The 18,743-nt window shown below is 38.9% G+C and overlaps 3 protein-coding genes across 3 annotated transcripts; 2 read left to right on the plus strand and 1 right to left on the minus strand.

Moving 5' to 3' along the window:
- Positions 1-6,223: 6,223 nt before the first annotated feature.
- On the minus strand, positions 6,224-8,755 carry LOC121749810. Its single transcript, XM_042144456.1, has 4 exons — positions 8,492-8,755; positions 7,790-7,965; positions 7,165-7,363; positions 6,224-6,828 (listed from the first exon to the last, which is right to left on the minus strand). Exons 1-4 carry the CDS (start codon positions 8,568-8,570, stop codon positions 6,554-6,556), a joined length of 729 nt encoding a protein of 242 aa, XP_042000390.1. The 5' UTR covers positions 8,571-8,755; the 3' UTR covers positions 6,224-6,553.
- A 1,117-nt stretch (positions 8,756-9,872) lies between these two features.
- Positions 9,873-11,963, plus strand: LOC121746435. The gene is made up of 6 exons (XM_042140264.1): positions 9,873-10,108; positions 10,561-10,696; positions 11,134-11,218; positions 11,303-11,350; positions 11,454-11,554; positions 11,660-11,963. Exons 1-6 carry the CDS (start codon positions 9,949-9,951, stop codon positions 11,790-11,792), a joined length of 663 nt encoding a protein of 220 aa, XP_041996198.1. The 5' UTR covers positions 9,873-9,948; the 3' UTR covers positions 11,793-11,963.
- A 524-nt stretch (positions 11,964-12,487) lies between these two features.
- Positions 12,488-18,255, plus strand: LOC121748069 (kinesin-like protein KIN-5D). Its single transcript, XM_042142278.1, has 22 exons — positions 12,488-13,401; positions 13,497-13,626; positions 14,035-14,200; positions 14,296-14,744; positions 14,823-14,920; positions 14,999-15,155; positions 15,231-15,300; positions 15,377-15,453; positions 15,526-15,606; positions 15,675-15,786; positions 15,855-15,941; positions 16,006-16,165; positions 16,213-16,225; positions 16,266-16,427; positions 16,510-16,617; positions 16,685-16,843; positions 16,916-16,999; positions 17,066-17,271; positions 17,354-17,455; positions 17,525-17,634; positions 17,705-17,856; positions 17,945-18,255. The coding sequence occupies exons 1-22, from the start codon at positions 13,247-13,249 to the stop codon at positions 18,056-18,058; spliced, it is 2,952 nt and encodes a 983-aa protein (XP_041998212.1). The 5' UTR covers positions 12,488-13,246; the 3' UTR covers positions 18,059-18,255.
- Positions 18,256-18,743: the final 488 nt, after the last annotated feature.

Consider the following 18,743-nt stretch of genomic DNA (forward strand, 5'->3'; position numbering starts at 1 on the left):
AAGAAGTCATTGAGCTCGGCAGTGACGACTAAGAGAAGAAGACCGAGAAGAAGTCATTGAGCTCGGCAGTGACGACTAAGAGAAGAAGACCGAGAAGAAGTCATTTTAGCTCGGCAGTTACTGAGTTCGGCCGTGACGAGCTAAAATAGGTCGACCGCGGAGTAAGATCGTAACAAGTGGTATTCAGAGCAATCGATCTCCGGACGTAGGAACGGTGACTCGAGGCGCAGAAATGGAGAAGAAAATGCTAGAGATGATGGAGCAGAAAATGCAGGAGATGCGAGAGGAGCATAAAAACGACATTAGAGAGTTGATGCAATCAATGGCAGCAATTAACCTGCAAAATCAGAAGAATCATGAAATGGAAACCGGTGAAGGCAGTAGCAAGGGAAATCGGTATGAAAATGGATCCGATTGGGGAAGATCGACGCGATATGAGTTTCCTAAGTTTGATGGTGACGGTTTTGAAGGATGGATGATGAGAGCTGAGTATTTTTTCCAAGTGGCTAAGGTACCGGATGAGGAGAGGGTTAGAGTGGCTGCGATTCATCTAGAAGGGAAAGCATTGCAGTGGCATAGAGGCTTTGAGAGCTTACATGGAGATATGGCCTATGCTGATTGGCCGTGTTATAGCTCATCTCTAGCAGCTCGTTTTGGTGCTCATGCGTACGAGGATCCTTTGGCTGATCTCAGGAACCTCAAACAAAAAGGTACGCTACAAGACTATATGGACATTTTTGATGAATTATATCCTAGAGCTGGAATTAGAGAAGATCAAGCTTTAAGTTTCTTTTTGTCCGGATTGATTGATGAATTACAAATGCCTGTACGTATGTTTCGACCTAAGACCTTAGCTGAAGCTTACTCCTTAGCTAAGCTGCAAGAACTTACTGTTAGAGCCTTAGGAGTTAAGGCTAAAGGAAATCAGAACACTCTACAGACTAGTAGCAGCTATTATTCGAGTAGCAGACCAATGTCAGTGACTGCTACTAATAATAAAGTGGGAACTATGAATAATTGGAATGGAGGAAACAAGGAGAGTAACAGAATTGGAGGGGTTAGAGCTAGTACCAACTTAACTCCTAAAGAAATGGATGAAAAAAGAGCAAGGAAGGAATGTTTTTGGTGCACTGAAAAGTTTACTCCAAATCATCAGTGTAGCAAAAGGAAATCATATGTTGTGCAGCTATTGGATGTGGGTGAAGTGGAACGTAATGAAGAACAAGAGGAAGCAGATGAAGAAATTGAGGATGAAAAGTCTGAATTACAGCTTTCATTACATGCGGTTTGGGGTAAGGATGGACCTCAAATAATGAGGATTAGAGGGAATTGTCAGAAGAGGATCTTAAGGATTCTAATAGATACTGGCAGTACTCATAATTTTCTGAGTGCTAAAGTGGCTAAAAGAATTAGCTGTAAGTTACTTCCTGTTAACTCAAAGGCTGTGGAAGTAGCCAATGGACAAATTTTGCAATGTACTCAAAAGTGTAGCAAATTAGAGTGGGAAATGCAAGGGTCCAGATTTCGTGCAGAGGTTTATCTTATTCCTCTGGAAACTTATGATCTTATCTTGGGTGGAGAATGGTTGTCTACCTTGGGTGAAATCAAATGGAACTTTAATAATCTCAGTATGATCTTCAATTTCCATGGAGAAGAAGTGAAATTGCAAGGTGAGAGGTGGATACCAAAGGCTGAGCAGTTGAACTTTCTACACATCATGAATCCAGAAGAAGAGGATGTAAATCAGAGGAAATTGAATCAGTGCATGCCTGCTGTGGAAGTTGAAACAGACTACTGTTATGAAATCAGTGTTGAGGAAATCTGGCCTAATCTTAAGTTGATTCTGGGAGAATTTGCTGAAGTATTTGAGGAGCCAAAAACACTACCACCACAAAGAGAGCAAGATCACAAGATTGTACTGAAAGAGGGAGCTGAATCAGTGAATATGAGACCCTATAAATATGCAGCACATCAGAAAAATGTCATTGAGACAATGATTGAGGAGATGCTTAAGGATGGGGTTATTAGGCATAGTGAGAGTTCTTTTGCAAGCTCAATTGTGTTGGTAAAGAAAAAAGACTCTACGTGGAGAATGTGTGTGGACTATAGAGCCTTAAATGCCATCACTGTCAAAGATAAATACCCCATACCTGTGATTGAGGAACTGTTGGATGAGCTAGGAGAGGCAGCTTGGTTTTCCAAAATTGATTTGAGATCTGGCTATTGGCAAGTGAGGATGAAGCCAGAGGATATTCATAAGACTGCTTTTAAGACTCATTCAGGGCATTATGAGTTCCTAGTTATGCCATTTGGCTTAACAAATGCACCTGCAACATTTCAGAATCTGATGAACACTATCTTCAGAAATCATTTGAGGAAATTTATATTGGTGTTTTTTGATGACATCTTGATATATAGTAGTAGTCAAGCAGCTCATGAGCAACATTTGAGAGTTGTTATGGAATTAATGAGGGAGCACAGCTTATTGGCAAAAAGAAGTAAGTGTACTTTTGGGTGTAAAAAAGTAGAATATCTTGGCCATGTTATCTCTGAAGCTGGAGTCTCAACTGATGAGGGAAAAATAGAAGCAGTAAGAAATTGGCCTCAGCCTAAATCTGTGAAACAAGTGAGAAGTTTCTTGGGCTTGACTGGTTATTACAGGAGGTTTGTGCAAAATTATGGGGTGATAGCAAGGCCTCTGATAGAAGTGATTAAGGGCAATGTGTTCAAATGGACTGGAGAAGCACAGGAAGCTTTTGATAAACTCAAAGCAGCTATGACTACAGCCCCTGTGTTGGCCCTACCAGATTTTAGCAAGGAGTTTGTAGTGGAAACTGATGCTTCAGGGTTTGGAATTGGAGCTGTGCTAATGCAAGATAAGCATCCCTTAGCCTTCATCAGTAAATCCCTCTCTCCCAAATATCAGGCTCTATCAGTGTATGAAAAAGAGCTGCTAGCTATTTTGATGGCTGTGAAGAAATGGTATCACTATTTGCAGAGTAAAAAATTCATCATTCTAACTGATCATCAGAGTTTGAAGTACCTGATGGATCAGAAATTAACTACTCCTACGCAGCAAGCTTGGATGACTAAGCTAATGCACTTTGACTATGAAATCAGATACAAGAAAGGCTGTGATAATTCAGTAGCTGATGCTCTTTCCAGAGTTCCAGAAATAATGACTTATACCTTGACTTCTTTTGTGATTCCCCTTGAGTTGATTGCAAAAATCAAGGAGTCATGGAAACAAGATCCTTTGATACAAAAGATTCTTCATGAAAAACAACAAGACAAGGATTCTCACCCAAAGTTCAGTTGGAATAAAGATGAACTAAGAAGGAAAGGCAGGTTAGTGGTGGGAAATGATGTGATTTTAAAGGCTCAAATCTTGTCTACTTTTCATGGAACTACCTTAGCTGGTCACTCAGGAGTATTGGGTACTTACAAGAGGGTATCTGCTCTCTTATATTGGCCAAAATTGAGAAAGGATGTCAGGGAATTTGTTCGATTATGTGTTACTTGCCAGAGATACAAGCCAAGTAACTCAGCTCCATCCGGACTATTACAACCTCTTCCAGTTCCTACTGCACTTTTCACAGATCTCTCTATGGATTTCATTGAAGCATTGCCAAGTTCACAGGGTTTTGATACTATATTTGTGGTGGTGGATCGATTGAGTAAGTATGCACACTTTATGGCTCTCTCACATCCTTTTACAGCAAAAAAGGTGGCTGAGGTATTCCTTGATTCTGTTTTTAAATTACATGGGATGCCCATTAAAATTGTAAGTGACAGGGGAGCCATCTTTGTGGGAAATTTCTGGAAAGAATTCATGAACTTACTTGGAGTGGAGTTGCTATATTCTACTGCTTACCATCCAGAGACTGATGGACAGACTGAGATAGTCAATAGGAGTTTACAATGCTATTTGAGATGTGCTATGGGTGAGAAACCACATACTTGGGTCCATTGGTTAGGATTGGCTGAGTATTGGTACAACACTACATATCATTCTAGTATCCAAATGACTCCTTTTGAAGCTCTATATGGTTTTGAACCTCCTTTACATGTTCCTTATCTGCCGGGTGACTCTAATGTTGAAGCAGTAGATCTGGCGTTAAGGGACCGAGAAGAAATGCTGAGCATACTTAAAAGAAATGTGCAAAAAGCTGCTGATAGAATGAAAAAACAAGCTGATCAGCATCGAGTTGATAGAGAGTTTGATGTGGGGGAATGGGTTTGGTTGAAATTAAGGGAGTATCGGCAGAGATCAGTGCGAGGGAAACACCATAAGTTTGAGCCTAAATATTTCGGTCCTTATCAAATTGCAGACAGAATTGGAGCAGTAGCTTATAAGCTTAATCTGCCCGCTTCAGCTACGATCCACAATGTGTTTCATGTGTCCTTATTGAAGCCGGCTTCTCCACCAACAGGTCCTATTATTGATCTACCTAATATTTCTCATATTAATGATGCTATTCCACAGGCTGTGCTCGATAGGAAGATGGTTAAACGGCAGAACCAAGCGGCTACTAAGTGGCTTATTCATTGGGAAGGGAGATCACCAGCTGATGCTTCTTGGGAGTTCGCGGACGTCATTAAGGCAAGATTTCCTTGGTTCCTTGCGGACAAGGAACCTTAAGGGGGGAGTATTGTTGCATGCACAAGATTAACATCAACAACATACATGCATGCAACGTGGGCATGTGTATTAACATACATGTGATCTCAGTGACGTGGCAGGAGTTAGTTGAGTTAGTTAAGAACAATTGATCGACCAATGAGAGAGCGGGAACACGTGTGATCAACCAATAGGAGCAGAGCTATGATGTGTATAACAATCCGACGTGGAAGATGATCGAGGCGAGCTAAGATGCGAGCTAAGATGTGAACTATAAATAGCCATAGTTACTTTGTTTTGAGCTATCGTTGAAGTTGCTTAGTTGAGAGTTAATCAGCTCAGATCGTGGATCTGGAGCTCCTCTTTGTGTAATCGTTACAATTGTAGACACTTTTATCAATTCATATCAATACAATCATCCTTTCATTGATCATTCAAGTGTTGAGCTTTGCGTTTTATCGCTGAGTTCGGCAACGCCGAACTAATAGAGGAAGACCGAGAAGAAGTCATTGAGCTCGGCAGTGACGACTAAGAGAAGAAGACCGAGAAGAAGTCATTGAGCTCGGCAGTGACGACTAAGAGAAGAAGACCGAGAAGAAGTCATTTTAGCTCGGCAGTTACTGAGTTCGGCCGTGACGAGCTAAAATAGGTCGACCGCGGAGTAAGATCGTAACAGCGACCCTGGATTATCCCTCAGATCGTTCAGCGCCAAAAGGCTGTTGTAAGCCCTCACGCTCGCTGAATCGCACCGGTGATTGAAGCTAGCAGCATACGGCGATGCATAGTGTAGCTGAGGAGGAAACCTTGGTGTTGATGCAGCTCGGATCAAGCTGGGAAACACTGAAGTGAATCTTCTTCTCAGCATTTTCTCAACATAACAATGGCGCTGCAACACGCAAAAATTCAGTGTGGCGAAGAATCATGGAGGAGAAATCTGGTGATGAAGAAAGCGGCGGTTCTGTTCCGAATTTAGGGATTTTTTCTGATTTTAATTTGAAGTGTTGGTATATTTTTTACTACTAAATTTTTAATTTTGTTTTTGTTCATATTAATTGGTTGGGATAATTACTAGTATTACTTTGGAATAGTCTTTTTAAGTCATTTTTGTCGACAATTAGATAATGCTTAAGCATGAGGTTACGATTCATGTCCATGTAAATGAAGTAAATCATTTGGCTAAACTCCTACCACTTAGTGCACTGATCGTCGGAACGAGGGTTAGCCCTCTAGCTGTCGGCATGAGGGATATTTTAGGAAACAAGAAAAAAGTGTTTCCAATTTTTATTGAAAAGGGTTTGTATTATTCGAACTTGTTTTCAAACCCCACTTGAATCTCTCGACTCTAGAAGTTGAGGTTTCCGATTTTGAACGAAAACCAGTTTCATAGGACAATTTGCTTATGAGACTGCGTATCCATGCTAGTCGGAAATCTGATCAACTACGAGTTGATGAACACTTGCATCAATTCACATTCTCGTGTTCTTCAAACGAGCAACAGAGACGCAAGTGTTGCTCGTTCCTACCATACAGCGAGCAAAAGAGACGCAAAGTCATGCAAGTGTTGCGCAATGTGTAACGAGATGAGGAATTGAAGGCAGAATATGATGCAATAAAAAGGGTCCATTTTCTTGCTGGGTTTTTGTTTCTTGATCTTTACATAGACAGTTCACTATTTCCTGGTAAATAACCACTCATCTCGTGTTTTATTTATGGTAGTACATATATTGGTGATGCCGTCTTTGTCAGGTCCTAAAAAAAAGAAATGCACATAGCAAAGGCCTGAACTACCCCAAAACCTCAAATGCGGGCATGATTGTGCAATGTTTTGTCTGTGTATGAACATCGAGTATACACACCTATACAATAGAGCTCGTCCCGTTGCAGCTATCCCATAGTGTACAGACAAAGAGTGAGAAGATCAGGATGTGTGATTCAAACTGTATGGCTGAGAGGGCCTATACCCAATTCATCCTCGATATCATCAGCATCTTCAAAAAGTTTGAGGAACTGAGCCTGCTGTTGCATCCTCTTTCGTCTCTGCCACCACTTGCAACCAGCTACAAGGCCACCTGTAAACAAGATCAGGGATGCACAACTGATAACTACGATCAAAGGCCAAGGTAGCATTTTGCTTGAATCCTCTTGCTTTGCGTTAGTGGAATTAGTTTTATCCTTATCCGAAAGTGAGGATGAGGATGAAGATGAAGCTGAAAAAACAATCATAAAATTCATCAGTTAGCTAAAATGAGTGTATGCTTCACTGGAATATTAATGCATATTTCAAAGGTATCTGAGCAGTCATCTGAGAGAAAAATAGCACGCACGAACATTCAGAGTGTATACAAATCACATCCACTGGCTCTACATAGATACTAGAAATGCAATGACAGAGTGACTCTTTCATATGCTCGCCAAGAAAAGAGGGTGTACGAACTATGCAACTTTTTAACACGACAATTTATGCAACCTGAGATGCTGTGAGAGTTTTGCATCACATAAATACAATTAGAAGATGAAAGGAAATATTATATGAGGGCTCTCACCTTTTTCCTGAGCAACACATTCTTTACATAGAAATGTGGCATTGAACTCTTTCTCCCTCACATGAATATACTTGCCATCGGACCGTGTGAAATCAGATGGACAAAGTTCCCATTCATCAAATACGTAATTTGGTCTAACGGCATCCTTCTCATAGAGTCCACAACGTTTGCATTTCGTATCAGAAAGTTCTGTTAGGGGCTGGGACAAACAAGAGGTAATTCAGAATCACCTCTAAGGTTTCAAGGTGTAAATAATCTAAATGACAGGAATAACCAATAATCAGACAACAACGGGCCGTAACAAGTAAGCATGTTAAGGATAACAGGAATCGTCGACAGCCAAGTAACTACACCAACTTTCAAAAGTTTGTGATTACAGGCAACAGTAGACAAATAGAACAAGTGGGACACAGTTATTGCGATTTGTGAATTTAGAAGGAATTTCTTATAAAGAATATCGTAGTACTGATATTCTTCTTCAACAACAAAACATAGAAAATAATATACGAGCACAAATTTATAAATGCTTCAATTTTCACAAACTTAAAATCATAAGAGTCTTCACAGAAACAACTAAGAAGTTTAAGAATATGTTAAAATCACTCGAAAATCATCAGGAAATTACCTGCCACGATTCTTCACCCCTGAAGGAATACAATACATGCTTGTCTGTAACATCTGGTAGAATTATCTCACTCTCTCCTTTACAGTGAAAGTAGACTTTGGGTTTAGTCGGAATCCATTCATGAGTTTTGAAGATCTCGATGTTATCAAGTGTGACAACTGCTGCTGATATCAATGCTGGAGGCAGGAGAGATAAACCACAATATAAACAATACCATCAATTCAGCAGCAAAAACTCAAATGCATCAACAACATCACTACCTTTTCCACACTCATTATAAATACAGTTAAGTAAAATGAAAGAAAACCTTCTCATCAATTTCAAAATCCCCACCAAATCATTCTCTCTCAAAGTAAAGCTTACACAATAATTGCCTTTTTTTTAACTTTGATATGCAAATATTAACTTAAGCTTAACAACAAGAGGTCCTCAAAGCATATTCACTTGTTTTCTATTCCAATTAAGGTTTTAGCTCATCGAAAAAAAACCCCAAACGCAACTTCAAAAATTATCCATTAAATCCATTTCTGTCATCAATGATGTCAGTTCAGCTCATGAAGGCGCCAATATCAATAACATAACGAAGATATCTAACGATCGATAATCCCAAAACCGAATTCTCATACGATCACAAAACATATTTAATCATCAAAATTATAAACTCAATCAAACGAAGATCATCACAAGGAAAACAATTTTTACCTGGGGAATAGATGATTAGAATCGTGCTTGCATAAATCAACAAAAGGGGAAGCCTCGATATAAATCGACGACGATTCATCGAGCCGCCAATCCTCGCCGCCTAGGTATTCAAATCAATAGATGTATCGAAAATCGCCGGAGTATTGCTCGATCGAATTTAGGGCTTGAGCAGAACTTTTCTTTATTATTATTATTTTTTTTTTCTTTTGAATAGAAAACCTTGGCGTGTGAAGGAGACAACTGAAGGGGACGAAAAACGCCTTAAACGGTGACGGCTATTTAAGGTCGTTGATGTTGTACGCTGTGCATACGAGGTTGTGCCTGGTTAGGTTCGGTTGGAGGCGGTTATTATTTACTACTCCCTCCGTCCCACAAATATTGTCTCACTCTGACCGGACACGAGTTTTAAGAAATGTAATGAAAAATGAGTTGAAAAAATTAATGGAACGTGGATCTTACTTTTATATATTAATTTTATAATAAAATGTGAGTAGGAATGAGTTAGTTGAATATGAGGTCTGCTACCAAAAATGGTAAAAAATGGAATGAAACAAATTTTTTGGGACGGAGCGAAATAGAAAAATTGGACAATCTTTGTGGGACGGATGAAGTAATATATAATTTTCGAGAACATATTGCTAGAAAATTTAATCGCATTCTTCATCAAATAAAATAAAATTGCATTATTGAATTAGAGTAGTTTGTACTTTGCATTTTACGAAAAAATTGAATAACAGTTTATTAATATAGTACTTTCATTTTCTAGTCTCATTTATAGATAACATAATTTACACAATTTAAAAAATATAAAAAAATGAACATAAAAAATATTTTAGTATACTTATAAAATAAAGTACAGAAACAATTTCAAAACATACATCTCACCGAGCACTACGAAATTGAACACCTATATCATTCACTTATTTTTAAGCACCACTCATAACTTCGGAGTACTAACAAGTTGAATAATTATATACCTAAAATAATACTTATGATTTAAGTATAAATCAAATTACATTATTGAAAAACTCCTCACGAGCTCGCTTACTCAAACTGTTTGAGGAGTTGAAGATTCTCGATATCATTTAACATTTCTAGAGTCCTATTTATTGAAAATGAATGTAATTAAAATAAAAAAATGAGGGATAAAGCCCAAAACAATATTATTAGTACGAAATTAAAAAGAAACCGATGGTATTGGGCCGACATCGATCAAAGGCCCAAATAGTCTTCGTCTCCATAGATGCTTCCCCGTGAATTTTATACTAAATGTAAGGGGTCCAAATGTAATTCACCAAATGTTAGGGGTCCCACTGTAATTTTTGCTTTCTAAAACGACGACGCATCAGCGGTAAACACATTCCCCCAATTCTAGAATCTAGCAAAACCTCAGTACTCACTGCTTCAACAAATTCACCATTTCTCCTACTGCGAAGATCTCGAAATCAGCAACAGCTATGAATCAACTGAGTCGAGCTTCGATGAAATGGAGCCGCCTAGTTGGCCGTATCCGGCAGCCTTCCGCCGCCGCCGTCGCGCCGAGGCGTTTCTCCACTGAAGCATCTGGGCCGAGCCGAGCCGACTCCGGGGATCAGTTTTTTCGAACTCCTTCAGCTGGTTCTCTTTTACCTTTTCTCGAATTTCAGCTTTTATTTGAATGTCATTATCCTAGACTATTTTCCTACAGTTAGGAGCCAGGGTTTTGGGTTTTGGGATTAATTGCGTTTATTGTTGATTTTTGGATACTGTTCTTAGGATTTTTTTGTTGAAAACGATTCAGTTAATTTAAATTATTCTATGTTAACGTTATTCGCAATGCTTGAAACTGATCGCTGAGAAAAATGATTCTGTAATATTTTGACTTCTATGATAAGCAGATATTAGCATTTAACTGATGCTTTGATTGTGAAAGAGAAACTATCTTCTGTGAAAATGAAATCTGGTTTCTTGAAAGTAGTTCGTCGTTTTTGGTAATATTTGCTTACCGTTGATCTAAAGATTGATTGTCTGATCCTGAACATGTATGGTGGCTCAATGTTGATCAGCTATTTTTTCTCTATCCGTTTTAGGTGTAGTTTATGGGAGACTTCTTGATATCACAAAGCATACATCCAAGGCTGATGTAATCAATCTACTGGATGCCAGTAATTTGAGTCCGGAGAAGATCAAAGTTGAGTACAATCGAGGATTTCTTCCTTTGTCAATGTAAGGCTCTCCGCTTAATTCATTGTCTCGATCTTGTGAAAAAGAAAAAAGTAGTGATGAGATCAATATCTATGCTTTCTTGCTTCTTTGACCGTAGTCTGGTTAAGTATTTTGACGTTGGTTTTATCATTCAAATGATGAAACTCAACTATGCCGGTGAATGGTCTATTGAGTTTTTTTGTGATCTTCTGAATGTTTTTTTCTCATTTGTTACAATAGTTGTCATTCAGTCTCCAACCCCACCAGCCATCCACCCACACACAAAAAATGGAAGAAAATAAATGAATAAAAGTAGACGGGTAAGAAAGATTTCAAACTGTGGTTGCTGATGTAGTGAATGACTGAATGACCATCATTTATTAAACAGGATTGATTAGTTACATTGTCTCTTGACTGTTTCACGGAGAACTTGTTTACCATTTGTCTAAATTTTATAGGCTGGTTGAATTCCCCTCTGCATCATCTTATGATGCTGCCTTGAGGTCAATTGGTAGGAAGGGCCGCATCTATAATATCAGAAGGGTACTTTCTTCTTTGCTTCTGTAATTTTCATACGATTTTTCATTTTCCTCTATATTTTTTCATTCATTTTTTGCCTGATTGCAGGCTGATAGATCTGATTGGGATGCTGGCGCACCTTATGATGGAAAAGCTGTGAGTACTTAGTCGTGATTTCGCACATACTATCTCATTGGCTATAATGTTTATGCTTCGGAAAAGTTTGATTATTCATTTAATTTTCATCTGTTTATATCAGATCATACTACTTGGGCTCCCCCGAAATGCATCTTTTGATGATGTTGAGCGTTTCCTTTCTGGTTGCCAGTATAATTCGTCTTCAATCCAGATATCTGTCAGGTTAAATGATGTCCTCATACTCACAATTAGCATATGAAGGAGGACAGCGCTCTTCTGTGTGTTGTACTTCACTGAAATGTAGTTCATATTTGGTTAACGATGCAGATTTACAAACGAAGGCCCCATCAGAATGGCACTTGTTCATTTCCCATCCCAAGCTCTGGCTATGCACGCTTATATCACCAAGAACAGAGGCTTCTGTCTCAATAATCAAATCACGGTGCAAGTTCTCCATTAGCTCTTTCTTTCTTGGCAATGGATTCAGTTTTGTAGTTTTGTTCTGATGCACACGGAAGTGTGCTCGACTCGGCTAAGTTATTTCTGCCATTTATGAAATTGTTATGCTATCTTGTTCAGGAAAACAATGTGTTTCTTGTTTGAGCATAATGTTAGTAGAGATTCTTGGAAACTGCTAATCTTCTTCGAACCATAAATATTCTTGTCAGCATATGAACAAAAGTAGTAGTATATAGTTTTCCATAATCTCTACTATGATGTTTCCATAATCTTTTGTATTGGATTTAGTTGCCTGCAATATTCATGTAATGTTGCCAATTACTATTTTGTGGGTTGATGCTGTCTTGCACGTCTCATTCAATGTTTAGTCAATAATTCTTAGATGATGATTGATTAAAATAATAAAATGCTCTTTAGACTTGTTTCATGCAATGTTTTTTCTCGATATGCAGATCGTGGGAAAGTAGTGTAGGATTTGTATAGTATATTAAGTACTACATTTTTAGATTTTTGGTAGGGTGGTGTTTGATTTGATGGATTATATACGATCGAGTTTTATAGACGTTGTTCGGGAATATGGCTTATACTTTATCTCTATTTCGAGATGATGCAGCGAGTAGTCTTGGCTACAAGTCTTGACTGTCCTCATGTGGCAATTAATCTCGGGTAATCTCGATTTAATTTAATGTCGGTTAATTTTGTGCAAACTGATGAATTAATTTGCTAACAATAAAAGCTTCCGATTTTTACAATAAGATTGAGATATAAATTTTCGGTCTGCATTTTGATAATCTTAATCCAATTTTCAAATCAACGAATAATTTTTTTCCCAAGAATTTCACTAACACAACAAATGGAAAAAGAATATTGAATTAACAAGTTTCATTATTTTTTTAAATTGAAATAATGACGTCAGGCAAATGAAAGCAAACGCTTCATTTGATTTAAGGCAGCAAATTGTAACCGAAATAATTTAGTAACAATGTAAACTCAGAGTATGCAATTCTTTATTTTTGTGTGTGTGTCAATGTGTGTAAAGGTTAGAAAAGATTATTCCAATTCTTGTTTCTTTACTTTTTCTTGGAAATGGCAAAGTGTTATTGGTCAAATTGCATATTTACAAGATTGGATTATCAAAGATTTTGCAGTAAAAATAGCAAATTCACTGTTCTTGATCCTCCAAATAAAAAATATATCCAAAATCTCTAATAATTGGTGATGCAAAAGTCACACTGTTATGATATTCAACTCAATAATATTCTCAAAATGTAAAAGGGATTTCTGTATGTGCCATGTTCACTTCATTGGATGTCCTAAATCCACGATTCATGTTGCATTTTTCTTGTCTGATTTTCCAAGTGTCTGAAAAAGTTTTCACATTCCTCCATGTTCATTCTTCCCCCCTCTCTCCTCTCCCCTCTTCTTGAAAACACAGGTTCTTGATTTCAGAACACCATGGAAAATTCAAGAGCAAACAATCAGAGAAGGAGTTGGACTCCTTCATTCATGAGTAGAACACTGTGGAGTAGCAATGAAAGCCCCACCAAGGATTTTTTTCGATCCAACGACGAACAAAAGCGGGTGAATGTGCAAGTTGTTGCGCGATGCAGGTGATCTTTTTGTCGTCTTCATCTTCAAAAATGGTGTTTTGTTTTGGACATGTGTTTTATTAGGCAGTCTTTATGTTGTGTTGTGTTCGCATTAGGCCTCTGCCTGAAGAGGAGAGCAGAGGAAAAGCATCATCCATGATTTCTTGTGATGAGATCAAACAACAAGTGATTGCTACTCAAAATACAGGCAACAAGCAAACAGATAAAGTGTTTGTGTTTGATAAGGTTTTATTTTTTTTTTTGTTGCAATCACATGGCAATGTAGTTTTGAACTGATTGGTTGATTTTAGGGGTGGAAAAATATACAGTACTTATTGAATCGGAAAAATATCATAAATATCAAAGATATACGGTGATTTGCGATATGGTATATATAACGCCAACGGTATGAAACAAGACTGGTGCACCGTACTAGTTTTTCATTATGGTACCAATACTGAAATTGGTCATATCGAAATTTAGTATACCGAAAAGTTCGATAAGGTAACAATTGATATTTACTCATATTAGTATTTTCGGCAAAGTTTATATAGTATGACAATTTCAGTAGTGTATAACGTACTGACCCACCCTGGTTGTTTCGGACTTGATTGTTGATGATTTTTGAGCAAATTTTGTTTTGTGTTTGATTAGGTGTTTGGTCCGAATTCGAAGCAGATAGAGGTTTACGATGATGTCATTGCTCCGGCCATTGCTGAAGTTCTCGAAGGCTACAGCTGGACCATCTTCGCCTACGGCCAGACGGGGACGGGCAAGACCTACACCATGGAAGGCGAAGGGCGAAAATACAAGGTTTCTTGCTTTCTATTATCTGAAAAAGATGTGTTTTCAATCATAAAAAGAATGCTATGTCTTTCTTATGTTTGATATTGGTTTCTGTTGTAGAATGGCGAGTTCACGAAAATGCCGGTGTGATCCCAAGAGCCGTGCAGCAGATATTCGAAGTGTTGGAGAGGGAGAGGGCCGACTACAGCATGAAGGCGACATTTCTTGAGCTCTACAACGAGGAGATAACGGATCTCTTGGCACCCGACGAGGCCAAGAGGCCGTTAGTACTAATGGAGGATGGGAAGGGTGCTGTCCGGGGGCTGGAGGAAGAGGTCGTGTGCAGCGTGGATGAGATTTGCGCGATTTTGGAAAAAGGCTCGTCTAGGAAGCGCACGGCTGAGACGCTCGTGAACAAGCAAAGCAACCGGTCTCACTCGATTTTCACCATCACAGTCCAGATCAAGGAGCCTGACACTAGCACCACTGATCATGGATCTGAGATGATCCGATGTGGCAGGTTGAACCTCGTGGACCTCGCTGGCTCGGAGAACGTGCTGCGCTATGGTGCACGAGAGGTCTTTGGGAACGAAATGCGCTTGCTATGTCGGTTCTTGAAGTTTGTTCGAGTTTAACTTCTTGTTTTGGTGATGCAGGGGAGAGCAAGGGAGGCTGGTGAGATCAACAAGAGTTTGCTCACGCTCGGGCGTGTTATCAACGCGTTGGCTGACAACTCTACGCACGTTCCATATAGGTACGTCGTTTCTGTCTAATGCTGCAGTTGTGTTGTTTGAAAGAGTTTTAGTAAGATTAGCCCTTTTTTGAATGTTAGGGATAGCAAGTTAACAAGGTTGTTGAGGGATTCTTTGGGAGGAAAGACGAAAACGTGTATCATCGCAACGATCTCACCATCCGTTCTCTGTCAAGAAGAGACGCTCAGCACTCTTGACTACGCGTTTCGTGCAAAATGCATCAAGAACAGACCCAAGGTTGGTGGATTCTTGTTTTTTTTCGTCTTGAATAGGTTTGGACGAGAAATGAGACGAGTTCGGTTTGATTCTCAGGTGAACCAGAAGTTGATGAAATCTACAGTGATCAAAGATCTCTACACTCAGATAGATAGTCTGAAGCAAGGTAGATCTATCTCATGTATCCGTAGAATAGATTCACACGTTAGCTGAGTTCATTACGTTTTGATTCTCTCGCTCAGAACTTCGTGTTTCGAGGCAAGTGAATGGTTGTTATGGTGATCAGGGTGATCGACACAGTTCAGACGCGTTGAGGAAGGTGCGTAGTAGCCCTTGTATTACTTTGTTTTACGTGTTTTTGTTGAGACGTCGTGTTTTTTGTTGTTAGCAGCAACTGATGGAGCTGCAAGAACTGTATCTTTATCAGCAACAGCTAACAGTAGATTTGAAAGATAAACTACTGAGCACTGAGGTATATATAACACTGCTTTTTCTTGCACGAAACAAGTAAAACTCGTGCAACGTTGTTTTTTAATCCAGAGAGAACTGACAACGGCTCGACAGTCTTTGCTTAATCTCAAAAATCAATGTCAACAAGCCGAAGACATGTGTAGAGATAAGGAGGCAGTGATATTCAATCTCATTTCTTCTGGTACGAGGATGTCGCGTTTTTGCACTATTTTTGCCTCTAATGCAGTCTCATTCTGCATCAATGTACAGGAAAAGAACTGACAAAGAAAACTCTCGAGCTTCAATCAGACCTTGAGGGCGCTGTGTTGGACGTGTCTACCTTGTCCGCCAAAATTGGTTCGTGTATCTTATTCAAATGTATCATCACGTTTTTTCTAAAATTGGTTTTTGTGTCCAACAGAACACAAGACAGATTTAGAAGAAACAAGCAGGCAAAATGTAGAGAATTTTTACTCAGTTAGTTCAGCAGCTTCAGGAGCTAGACGAAGGGATCTCGGCCTCAGCAACGAGCCAAGAACAGAACTGGAAGGCGATTCAAGACGATACACGAGTATTCCTAAGTCCTAACTTCAAAAGCTAAGGTAGCTCAGAATCTCTCCGAGTAAAGCCTATTCCCTCATGTGGGGTATAAATCATGTACTACTTTTTTTCACAACGTAGGCGATAGACGAGCTTTTCAAACAGATCGAAAATCTCAAGGAGCTAAACGCATCTGGTGTCAATAAAATAGACGGTTCAGCTGAAGAACTGTATCAGAACTCTCAGCTGGCCTTAAGTAGATTGAGCTCCACGCTATCAGATCATTCTTCGTGCATTATGGATGTGAGAATCGATCTTTGCAGTTAGATATACGCGCTTTTTTGCTTCCCCTACGTTACTATAACTAACCACTAATCCAATGCAGCTCGTGTCTAAAAACGCATCAGCTGCTGATGCCATTAACAACGGTCTGAAAAGCAACATGAACAATCTTGGACTGAAATTAGACGAATTCGTGAAGCAGCAGAAGGAGGTAAGAACAGAAACCTCTCAATTGTTTTTACGCGATACTTTGTGAGAATCGGCCTTTTTTCCATCAGAATCATGTGCGTTCCCACCATACATCCAAGTCCATTTCCAGTAGCCTTGTTAGTTTTTTCAAGACTTTGAAGATTTATACGTCCAAATTGACACTCATCGAAGAGGATTCCCAAACTATCGCCAAACAGAAGCTGCACGCGTTCACGACAAAGTTTGAGGTAGTCTTCGATCATTTTCCTTTACACGTATTTTTCCTAAAGTCACTAATTCTGTTACTTACTCTTTGGTAGGAGTATTCTGCTGCTGAAGAAAAGCTTCTGTTGGAGCAAATGTCCAAACTTTTGGCGAATTCGAGTTCTAGAAATAAAAAAACGGTTAGTATTTATTATAATGAAACCTCATCTCCAAATCTGAATGTTATGCGTGATTCTGTTTTTCAGATACAAGCAGCAGTAGATGACGTGCTAGAGAGCGCCTCAAGCAACGGACTGAAGCTGAATCAAGAAATATCGGAGATGCAAAGCCTTACCGTTGACACTGAGGAAAAGTGGAATGTTTTCATTCAGACAACAGAAAGCAACTATGTTGAAGATTCTGTTGCTGTGGAAGCCGGCAAATGCGCCCTTGAAGACGGCCTTCAATGCTGGTAACGCGACAAAATATCACACTCTTTCGCTTTCTTTATGTACAAGTGTTGTAGTTTTATTGCAATCTTCGATGCTATGCAGCATGAGAGAGTTGGCAGAGGTTTCGAAACAGCAGAGATTGTCCGAAGAATCTCTGTTGGGTGAGATCAAGGCGAAATTCGACTCTCAAGATTCTCTCATCAAGTAAGCCCTCTCACTTTCTGTCATTTGTTTTGAGGAACAACACACAAATTCTTTCATTTTTGTTTGCAGGAATGAAACAGCAGCGAATGAGAAGATCCACGCCCGATATTCGTCCATTGCTGCCTCGTTTCTTGAGGAGACGGACGATGCTACGAGGAATCTAACGTTGTCTGCAGAAAGTAAGAAGCCACCTACTGTCATAAGCCATAACTTGCTTATCTCTGTCTCATATCACATTTTCTTATGCAGAGGATCTCAGGCTAGACCGCAAAGCGTCAGAGAGGGCCGAGCTGCTGAGTGCTCGTTGCGTCGTCACCACGAAGCAAGCCAGCTACAGCCACTCAGGACAAGTGGCTGAGATTTCAACAAGTGCAAGAAAATGCCTTGTTGATGATTACTTGGTAAGAATCTCTTCATTTTTTTGTAATTAAATAAACATAAATTTTAAAGGTCGTGTCATGGAGTTTAAATGCCTCTCTCTCTGTGCAGGTGGATTCAAGTCCAATTCTGAGGAAGAGAAACATGGTGTTGCAAAGTAGAGAAGAGGCTGAGAGTTTGATCAGTTTAGAAACGCCCAAAGCAGATAATGCAGTTGCAACTTAAGTGAATATAACCATTTTTTTCACATATACTATCCATAGGAAATTTGGGGTCTAGTCTATATAACCAAAAAAACTCATACAACTCATTCTCACAATAGTCTTCAGATTTGCCTCTTCAATTTCAAGAAATTTATGAAAAAATCATTTCATTATCTATTGTTTTAGACTTGATTTTTATGACAAGCTAATTTTTACACCTTTTAGCATGCAATACTATTTTTATGTATTGCCCTTCAAGTTTTGAGTCATCCCTATAACTCTATTTATATTGTGGGCTAATTGGATTGCAATTTTATTGTAATCTACAAAATAAGTTATCTACAAAAACATTTATATTGATAGAGTTATATGGAAATAATTTTTTAAATTGATACAAATTGAAAAAATCAAGTTATAATTAGGAACTTCAAAATCCTAAAATAAAATTAATCCAATTATTAGAATTGAGGATAATACAAATTTCAAAATTTAAAATATAAAATCAGGTGAGCATATAATGATATACATCATGGCCCAATTCAGTTTTGGAAGCCCAAAACTTCGGGCTTTCCATAAATTATGGCCCATCTATATAAACCCACTTCCATTTTCAGCATATGATATGACACGTGGCGCTGTAGCAAAAAGAAGAGAGAGAGAGAGAGAGCGGAAGAGAGGGAAAATCAGTTAACTGTTGGAAGAGATGA

This window comes from Salvia splendens, chromosome 9, assembly GCF_004379255.2.
Source record: "Salvia splendens isolate huo1 chromosome 9, SspV2, whole genome shotgun sequence".
NCBI classification, from domain to species: Eukaryota; Viridiplantae; Streptophyta; class Magnoliopsida; order Lamiales; family Lamiaceae; genus Salvia; species Salvia splendens.

Coding starts and splice junctions, on each gene's coding strand:
- LOC121749810 (XM_042144456.1), bottom strand. CDS start 8,570: ATGAATCGTCGTCGATTTATATCGAGGCTTCCCCTTTTGTTGATTTAT. Junction 7,364..7,789: donor GGGGTGAAGAATCGTGGCAG/GTAATTTCCTGA, acceptor TGTTTGTCCCAG/CCCCTAACAGAACTTTCTGA. Junction 6,829..7,164: donor ATGTGTTGCTCAGGAAAAAG/GTGAGAGCCCTC, acceptor TTGTTTTTTCAG/CTTCATCTTCATCCTCATCC.
- LOC121746435 (XM_042140264.1), top strand. CDS start 9,949: ATGAATCAACTGAGTCGAGCTTCGATGAAATGGAGCCGCCTAGTTGGC. Junction 11,219..11,302: donor GCATCTATAATATCAGAAGG/GTACTTTCTTCT, acceptor GCCTGATTGCAG/GCTGATAGATCTGATTGGGA. Junction 11,555..11,659: donor TCAATCCAGATATCTGTCAG/GTTAAATGATGT, acceptor TTAACGATGCAG/ATTTACAAACGAAGGCCCCA.
- LOC121748069 (XM_042142278.1), top strand. CDS start 13,247: ATGGAAAATTCAAGAGCAAACAATCAGAGAAGGAGTTGGACTCCTTCA. Junction 14,921..14,998: donor TCTACGCACGTTCCATATAG/GTACGTCGTTTC, acceptor TTTGAATGTTAG/GGATAGCAAGTTAACAAGGT. Junction 15,156..15,230: donor GCATCAAGAACAGACCCAAG/GTTGGTGGATTC, acceptor TTTGATTCTCAG/GTGAACCAGAAGTTGATGAA.